Source organism: Phaethon aethereus (genome assembly GCF_964289735.1).
Source record: "Phaethon aethereus genome assembly, chromosome: 5".
Taxonomy (NCBI): Eukaryota; Metazoa; Chordata; class Aves; order Phaethontiformes; family Phaethontidae; genus Phaethon; species Phaethon aethereus.
In genome coordinates, this window is record NC_138579.1 from 65,951,072 (window position 1) to 65,960,869 (window position 9,798).

Sequence of the window (9,798 nt, forward strand, 5' to 3'; positions counted from 1 at the left end):
TTGATATACATCAGAAACTGCCTTTCCAAAAGGCTGGCCGTCATCCAGTCTTTAGTCTCTCCAAGTGCCATTGAGTAAAAAAAAAATGTTTTGGCTTGGCAAGGCCCACAGGGCAAGATCCTCTATGCATTAATTTTTTTTTCTTTAAAGATGCACTAACAGAGCTTGCTTAGTGAGGATCCCGGAAGAGAAACCATGCAGACCTTGTATGTCTCATCCTTGGGCAAAATCGAGTCAGGCAGCGGGAATCTGGAGCATAAATCTATGACATAGCAACATGAGATTTTGATGGTGAGTCACTTAAATAATGCATTAGTTTCCTTGTTCAGGTTCAGCAGAGTGTTGTTGGGGCGAAGGAAAGATTGAGTGAACGAATGTCCCTACAAGAATGTTTTTGTTGAATATTTTATAATGTTTTCTTGCAGAATTGAAAACTTTTGAGTGGAAAGCGATGTGGGAGCAGCTTTAGAGTGTCAAAATAAAAATGTTGGAATATAAAAGTCAAAGATATACCAAGTTGAGGTGAGAAAAAGCTTGCAATATGGACTGACTCAAGTTACTTTAGTGATTTCATGGAATTCTGGTATTTAGTCCTTTCTCAGTGCCTAGGTAGGGCAGAAATCCATTTTAATCTATTATTCACAGTCCTAGTGCCACGCACAGTGTGATAACTGCCCGTAAACATTGTGTCTATAATGACTAACAATGAATCGACTCATTATTCTTTATCCTATAAAGAAAAGAATGCGAGAAGACAAAGAAATTCAGAAAAAGAGTATTTAAACCAGAAGAAAACCTTGCTGATAAATGCAAGATAATTTCCTTTCTAAGACAATGGTTTCAAAATATGCAAAAAAAAAGGTACTGTAGAAATTAGCTTGCACTTTAGGACTTGGGTAAGACTGATACAGTTTGTCTTCAACATACATAATTCTGTTCCTTCAAATGAAATTAGTTAAACTTTTTACTAACTCTAGATAGCAACATTCTGAAGTTAATATTAGTAACTGACTACAATACAAATTTTCATAAAGCACACTGCATTATAGATCAAAACAGAAGTACAGCAGCAAAATAAGGAAGGCTATTGCTTATGTAAAAGATTTATGATACAAGATATAATTTAGAACGCTCTCTTGAAGTGCTATTTCATTCTGATACAGAAAAGAATATGAGTATTTTAAAAATAGTCTCCTTTAATGTTCAATCAAAACCTTAAGAGAGAAATCTGAGGCTAATTCTCTTTACAAAATATTTACAGTAAGAAAGGTTTGGCATAATTGCACTGGCTAAAGAGCTTGACGTGTTTGGATTTAAGTGACTTCCCCATGTCCCCCCCGCAAAGGCAGGAACACAAACATGATAAAGATCTAACTAATACTTTTGCATATATAAATACATAATTCCTAAAGATACCATCTCAATTTATTATTTTACCAGCAAACCAGCACATTTTAGGATTGAGACTAATAGGCAGCCAAATTCTTTCTCACCATGTGCTTTTGGAAAAACACACTTCTCTCCTCCAGCACCACTCAAAACTCTTTCTATTTATAACATTCAGCTGCCTGCACAGATAACTCTGTGTATAATTCTTTCTCTCCCATGATGTCCCTTCTAAATATTACTCAACTTGTGTTTTCAGAAGGTTTTGTTGTTTTTTAAAGATCAGATTAATTTAGGTCATGTTACAATACTGATATAAAGATCACAGAGATCTAGAAAATCTGCTAGAGCCTTCTATACATTTATGATGGTGTAAGAGAAACCCGCATATAGGTTGTTTTATTAATACAAAGAAAGAAACCGATTGTAAGCAATAGCTTATAGACCACGTACTAAATGACATCATTTGTTTCCTCATTGCATACTGTCTAGACACAGCTATCAGATCTTATAGGAAAGTCTATGTTCAAACATGGCACACAAACCTACTCGGCACCACCAGAGGAGCATCCTTTACTGTGAAAGTTTTCGATATGTGGTCATCAGTCCACTCTACTTACAACACTCATGACTTCCAGACCCGTTCTTTTAAAACATATTGTTAAAATAGCATATAGAGGAATATCCCCAGACTTAAATTTTTAAGAAACCTTAAATACTTCGATGACCTCTCCATCCACATTTAGAGCTCTTGCATCCTATATCATGCTGGAGACCTGCTTGTCAATTTATGCTCGTTGTGCAAGGAGAAAAGACTTAAGCATACAGACTCGCTGCTTTTAACGACTAAAATACAGGCGGTTCATTGTGATATTCAGGCTTTGCAGGTGTAAGATATACTGTGCTATAGGAAGGCTGTTCAGACTTGACTCTTGCTCGCATTTTTTGACCTTTGTTACTATGTCTGCGCTGATCTGTTTTATAAGTATTGACTTCACCTTTCAAATCAGGGAAAGTTTTCGTTATATCTGCGAGGGCAGTGTATTCTTTACGTAGACATACTTCATCTGTTGCTACTGAGGGAATTAGGGAAACAAAATCTACAATTATAAATCATTAGAGCGTCTTTACTCAGAATTAGCTGACATGCCCCACTCTCAAATTGAAAGTAAATAACTCATTAGAGGAAGGAAGAGCACAGAAGAGAAATGATGCCTCTGGGAAAAATTAAATTTCTATATACAGCTTAGTTTCCATTTATTGTAGCCATGTGACGATAGAAGTCACGACCCTTGGGGGCAGAGGTGAATGCCTCCGTACGTTAGGCCTCTCTGGGATGTCCAAATTACCCATTAGCTACAGGCTTATTTTGTGTATTACTAATAAAATCTTGGTACAGAGGGTAACCCCAAAGAGACAGATCTTCCAGTTGTAGCTCCTAGTACATCTTTAGGCTGAATAGCAAAAAGACTGACTCTCCTTGGTACTAAAGTCTCAGCTCAGCTGAAGAGGTACTCTGTGACTTTGAGTCCCAGTCTCCACGCACGTATGAAGAAATATGCTTTCTCCTCTCCCTTTCCCCTCCACCCATAATCACCACACAAGATGCCCACTTCATTTTTAAAATTGGCAGCATTTTACTTATGGTGATTTGGACATCGCAAAGTCTGCCTCCAAGATGAGGTTAGAATTAAAAATAATGTCATCTGTCAGAAATAATGAAATACATTCTGCTGTATTGAGGTTAGGAGACTGCTAATAACATAGTTCTGCTCTACTGCTGAATTAATTATGTTTCTTGGTGGCTTTCAACTAAATGTTGGCTTGACATGGTGTAACAAGTAGAAGGATTGTTTCTGAATATTGATCTTCTTGACAGGATTTTCTCAATTGCTTCTTGAAATGATGGGAAAATGTAGTTTTTGACCTTTTGTTTTATAAGAAAAAAAAAAAAACCTAGAAAAATAGTACCTAATCTTCATGCAAAGATTACTTTGTTGTTAGATCTGTCCACTTCAAGTAAACACATAGTTTCAAAAATTAGGTTGGCGTAGATGTTTCAAGTCCTAGCTCTGCATTGCACTGCAGCTTCCTACAGAGCTCTCTTGAAGACAGGTACTTCAGGAAATTATGTTTAATGGTTACAATCCACCTGTGTATCATGTCTGCTCCCTTCCTGTTTTTACTATATTATCCTAGAGTAATTAACGCAAATTGGTGGTGCGGTACAGATTTATGCACAAAGCTACAAAGTATTTATTCAGTTCCCTGGACATTGTGATGCAACCCTGATTGAAGCACTTCACAAAATTTAAATAAAGAGGAAGAGAAACTTCCATTCGGCAATTATACTACCTTTTAAAGTTTACAAATAAGAACCACTGGCTTAGCAGATTTTCAGTAAGCAAAAGTATTGTGATATTTCAGGAACGATGGAAATATATTCAGTTAAGGGATGTTCATATAGGGCTTTGCTATCAAAAAAAATCAAGTAAAAGCTGTATATTATCTTGGATTCCCCCCATCCCTATAACAGGACTTTTACTTTTTTCCATTTCAATAAAGGCAATGCTCTTTTTTGAAGACAATGCTACACCACTTTGCCTTCTAGTTTCATCTGATAAAGCACATAATCGTTTTCCTCCGTGACGCGACACTCCATAACGCTCCGATATGTGCATTGTCAAGAGTGTGTCAGAGGGACTGGTGTAGCAAGGTGGCCAGACAGGTTGCCAAGAGGGATAACAGCAAGCGCTCAGGGCTCAGGCTGCCGCTGCCTCTCTTGCAACCATCTTGGAAAGGAAAAGAGGGGCAGATACCTGTAAGGAAATTTGCTAAATTCTTGTCGTTTTTATCATATTTGTTCCGGTGGCAAATGAGGACAAGTTTTACTCATCCCCACATGTTCTCCTGTCTAGAAAGGGACTTCATTTTATGTTGGTGAAACTCAGACCAAACCCCCACTGCTCTTCTCCCAAGCTTTACTAAAGTAAAAAAAAATACAGTTGTTACCTCTCTCTCTATACACCTACTACACTGATGGTCTCCAGCACAAAATACTAAACACTTGAAAATATTTACTCAGCTACATCGTCTTTACCGAGTAACTCCCATTTTCCTCTTCCCGAGCACCCTGTTAGCCTAGCTGCATTGCTTGTGCCACATAGATTAAGGCATTTTGCAAGAATGTGTCCTTAATTTTTTAACACTTTTTAGTTGCAATGAGTTTAATACTTCATTTTGTTCCTTTTAGACCCTCATACAGCATATGAGTGATTTCTAATACATAAATAGACCAGCAGTAAAAATGACTTCTGAAACATAGCAACTATTCTCTGGAAAATAACTTCCACATCACTTTTCCCCAAAACTCATCAGTATAAGAACCACAAAAAAGCAGAACAAAAATTGTTTCTCTAGCTTTGTACCATTCTACCAAAATCAGACTCAAATCTGCATGATTTCATGCATGTCTCATTTCAGGGGAGACCCCACCACTATCAGTTACACTACTAAGACTTTACTTGCAACTCAAGCTTTTTTAAAAAATATGTATTTAAGAGGTTTCTTAATCCTAGCTCTAGAGTTATTTGGACAAAACCATCTATAGAAATATATTAAAGAATTTATGCGGAGAAATGTTTGACTACCATTTGTCTTAGAGTTGTAAAACAAAGATTAGGAGATAAAGGCTATTAATTTAGGTTGAATGTTTTCAGTCGTTTCCAGGCTAATAAGAGATGAAGCAGAACAGCATCTATCAGGGGTAATAAGGTTTAAATCTGCACAAATATTTTGAGCTGGAATATTCAGACTAGCTTTGCTTCCTGGGAGATGACTGAACAGCAAATACACCAGGCTCTGGAGGAAATTCTACCCCGGCAAATACAACAGAGATCTGTTCCTGTATTTCTGTATCACAAATAGCCTTCTGTTGTCCGTTGTTGAAGACAAATTGCCGTAGTTGTGACACTGGCATTCATGTTACCATATTGTATTTAAATTTTCTTGTCAGGATAAGTAGCATATAAATCGAAATAAAATTTATTTTCTTAAAGATAGCTTGGCATGTCAAAAACCCCACATTGTCCACTGTGTCTACAAGAATCACTGCTCCATTCGGACTTTCACCCAGAGTCCAGGTAACCCAAGTGCTACGGAAACCAACAGTGGTCATCGATCTGCTCACGGAGCATTCATCAGCTGAGCTTGGTTACGCATTTCAGAATTTCATCTTTTGAAACGACGTCTCAGTATTATGCTGCAAGTGATAAACTCCCAAAGAATTCAGTAACGCTCTGCATAGAAAAAGTCTGTATTTATACACAGAATGTTAATTTAACAATACCGTTGTTCTTATTCTAATGTTATTACTCTCTGCAATATATTCTGACCTATCTGCAGATCCCAAAAAAATATGCCTCAGGGTTGGTACTTGCATCAGAATTGAAAATGGAGTGATATGCAGAGAGCTATGTATTAAGTTATAGTTAAGTAAGTTACATATTGTAATACAACAACATTATTTCTTATTTAATGAGAGAGAGATGTAGGAAAGTAATTTCACATCTCTACCCCATTGCAATGGGTTTGGTTGAAGCAGGTACAAAAAAAAATATTGTTAATGTTTTCCTGTCCCAGTGACTGGGAAGACATCAGGTCTTCTAGTAACACTCCCCTTCTCCATTCCAGGAACATCAGACCAAATTTCAAGATGCCACTTAACCTTGGAGTATTCACTTCTCTGTATTTGCATTGTTAGGTGTCGTGTTTAGAATTAACACATCAGTACTACAAGAAGAAAACTTATTCTTAAGTCATAATCTCTATATTGAATTATATACTTCATATACAGAATGTCATAGTACAAGCACAGCATAATAAGTTTTAAACAATAAACCTCTCATAACTCAGCTGAAGATGTGGACAGCAGATTGAATGGCAGAAAAAGGACACGTTCTTCTCTGTTGCTGTTTTTTTGTAGGTTCACACCGAGTATTTATGTTTTCATAGTTTATGTACCTTATGCTACCGTGATTTGAGTGATTTTAGAGGAGAATTCTTTAATTAATTGAAAATCTAAAAAAGCATAGAGCCTAAATGTAAGATTCTCAAGGCTGCAACCATAGAAGGTGGAGTCCTGTGGGACAGAGGAGCCAACACCAGCAAACCTCAGTGCAGCACCCTGATGTAGGACGTTGATTGCATTGAAAGTTTTCATAGCATTATTTCTATCTGAAAAAAACTGAACCCAAACCTAAATTCTAAGAGCAAAACATCAGTTACTCCTCAGAGTCAAAGTTTTAATTTTGCCTATAAAACATCGTTGCTGAGAAATAGTCTACTCATGGAGAAATAGGGTCCATCATTTTAGTATAAGCAAAAGCGGCTCATTTTTATCAATAGCCATGGCTGAACAAGCAGAAGTTCCTTTTAAGAAATTACATGTGGAAACCAAATAAAACTTGTTTACACTCTTCCATTCAGACCTCAGCCAACCCAACACAAGACTGGAAACTACAAAGGGCTTGCTTAAACGCTGGTGAAACAAACATATAACGGAAAATTTTAGAAGGCAAAAGATGAGATGGCATTTGCTTTCAGTCATCACTCATAAAACCCAAAAATACTAAAACAATATGTCGGCTTTTTTTTTATTCTTCCCATGGTGCAAAACCACAAAACCAAGAAATCTTCAAACTCTGACAACACATTTGTCAAAGATGCTTGCCAGCACTGTTCCTGCTTTAGGAATAGTAAACAGTGTTTGCAACAAGTATTTGGAAGACTTACTTCTTTTAGGAAGAAAATAATTATTTTTCCAAATGAAGAATCCCAACAGGAGATTTGTTTTTTTAATATCTCTTTCCTGCGGGACTCTGAATTGTATAGTTCCACAAACAATGTGCTGCTCATGTTGAAAGTTCGTTTTACTCTTGATTGACTGTGCAAGCTAGAACAGATTACTTGGGTATTTAGGGAACATAGCAATCTATACCAGCTAGCACAGGTGCCACTAAAGAATTTATGCCTCTTTGGAGTAGGAGAGGTAGTTTTGAAGTTGTTATAGGATCCCAAAGGAAGACACAGACACTCAATTCCTGACCTTGCAAAAATCTGCTAACAGAAGACAAACTTTCAAAAGCGCATCTACTGAGAAAAAACTGCTTTACAAGATTTAGTGACGGCTTTATGGGAAGTAAAATTAGTAAATTCCTATTAGGGAAAGCATAACTTATCTGGTTTTCTTGCAAAAGAATAGATAGGATGACGTCCCAACCATTTGACCACTTTAATGTGTAAGAACCGAATTTATAAGTTAAAAAGTGTTCCAAAAGTCTGTTGCAGAGTTAAAAATAACAAAGTTTCATTTACGTATTCACCTACTTTAGCCAAGTGAAAGTTGCAGTCTTCCACTGCAGGTTGGTTGTCCTGTCATAGGATAATATAAGTGTCACTTACATTCAGATATTTTCCATTTCTCTTGTCTGTGCTTTGTTCCAGGGGTCATAAGCAAGTGAGAACACTATACAAATCAAATTATTCCTTGGGAATTGTGCAAGTCAAGATACATACATAGATCGCAAGAAATTAGGGTAGTCATTCTTAACAGGTATTTCCTAGATGAATATTTTAGAAGGCTTTAAGGGCATAGCTGGTATTCCATCAATTAACTGCAGATGTGACCTCTTGGTTATATTAACAAATCCAAGGCAGCTACACTACATTCTGTATTTTTCATGACTATGAATTTTCAGAGAAACAAAAACTTTCATGATATTTGATTGACATTTTTGGGGACCTATTCTAGCTATGTGTAACACCTGCCACAAAATAAAAAAAATGAATGAGCCATAGTGGTCAAAAAAATAATCTTCGAGCATACAGTTCCTTTTTTTTTTTTTTTTTTTTTTTCAAGCCCTGATGTGATAAACATAAACATACCAGAGAAAAGCAGAAGAGGAGCCACAGTGCTAACACTAAAGAGCTCAGCTTACATACATACCTTGCAAAGTCTAATACCAGAGCAGCTGCTGGGGCTGCTCTAACTTACACGAGAACTATGTCACCTCCTACAGAAAGCTCACCTTCCAGGTAATGCAAAGGTAACAGTCTCCTAGGCTCTTCTTCCAGCAGAACCCTATGTCTTAGAGTGTTCAGGAGACGCCGAATTTTTTTTAAGCAGACATATGTTCTACCCTTTGTCTAAAGCAAAAGTGACTTCGTATATTGTGTGCATGTGACAGCAAGGAATCCTGTGTTTTCCTTATTGGGTCTTACAGTTTACTCGTGACATGTTACATGAGTAATTAGACACAGACTTGAGAAAATAGTTTATACAAATGCATACTTACCAGCTGGTGCAGAACGCGAGCAGTGAAGTTTAAAACAGTGATAATTGGCACCCGATTCACTGAATTTGCCTTCCTTAAAATCCAACTTGGAATCCTTTTTGCTCTTAACCGTATCTGAAGAAAGCTTATCCAGTTCGATTATCACAGCTGACATTGTAAGATAGCCTCAGTATAACTCAAAATAAAAACAAAGCTGAGCAAAAGAAGCAGCCGCTTTAAGTTCAGCTTCTGGCAGTTTTCCTGTCACAAAAAAAACATTTCCCTGAACTGTAATAGTGCAAAACGTTTTTAAGTCAATGACTGAGAAAATGTATTACCATGAAGCTGTTCTTCCAGCTCCGCAGCGTTTGCTAAATATTGCAGCTCTTCTCTAAGGTAGAAAGCGACTACTTCAAAAAGTTCTTCTGTTCTTGCAGTGACAACAACGTTATGGCATTTCTGTGTAGCTGCCACAAAAATAACAAGGGTAAGTAGAGACATCTGTAGGTCCGTTAAGTTGTGGACTCGCTAACTTTGTTTTAAGAGTCTAATTCACATTCGGGTGGCCACTGGTCCAGCTGGGAGGGGCTGAGCAACACCAATGGAAACAAGCGCACCCCGCCCGCCAGCCCAGCGGGAGCTGCGTGTGCCGCCGCTCCGTTTCCTCGGCGAACACGCGGGTGCTTGTCTGGGGTGCGTGCAGCAAGATAAAGGACCACGGGCTACATCGTTCCACGAAAACAACTAAAATTACACACAGAGAAGCATTTCTTAGAGCCTTGAGTCTAAAAAGTTTCTTTCTAGGGAAACCAGTGCTAGTAATACTAAGGAAAGCGGCTTAACCTTTTAAGCTTTTTTTTTTATTATTATTTGATTTTTCTTTCCTTAGATGCAAGTAAACCTCAACAGAACTCGAGACAAGAAAATGATGCGTTTCCTTCCAGTCTCTGTCCCACCAGCCAGCCGGAGAGCAGAGTCAGCAGTGCCGAGAGAGTCACCCACTGGCGACGGTGGGAAACTACACAGCCACGGAACGCCCGCCGCGCAGCCGGGCGGGGCTGCTCGGGGAGCACCCTGG

At 37.9% G+C, this 9,798-nt stretch overlaps 1 protein-coding gene across 1 annotated transcript in view; it reads right to left on the minus strand.

Annotated features, from left to right (window-relative positions):
• The window catches only part of ANO3 (anoctamin 3), a gene marked incomplete at both ends in the record, with an annotated part of 202,382 nt that extends 193,487 nt beyond the window's left edge, over positions 1–8,895 (minus strand). The window contains one exon of the mRNA XM_082001050.1: positions 8,742–8,895. Coding sequence (XP_081857176.1) covers positions 8,742–8,895 — 154 coding nt within the window. The remainder of the gene's footprint in view (positions 1–8,741) is intronic.
• Positions 8,896–9,798: the final 903 nt, after the last annotated feature.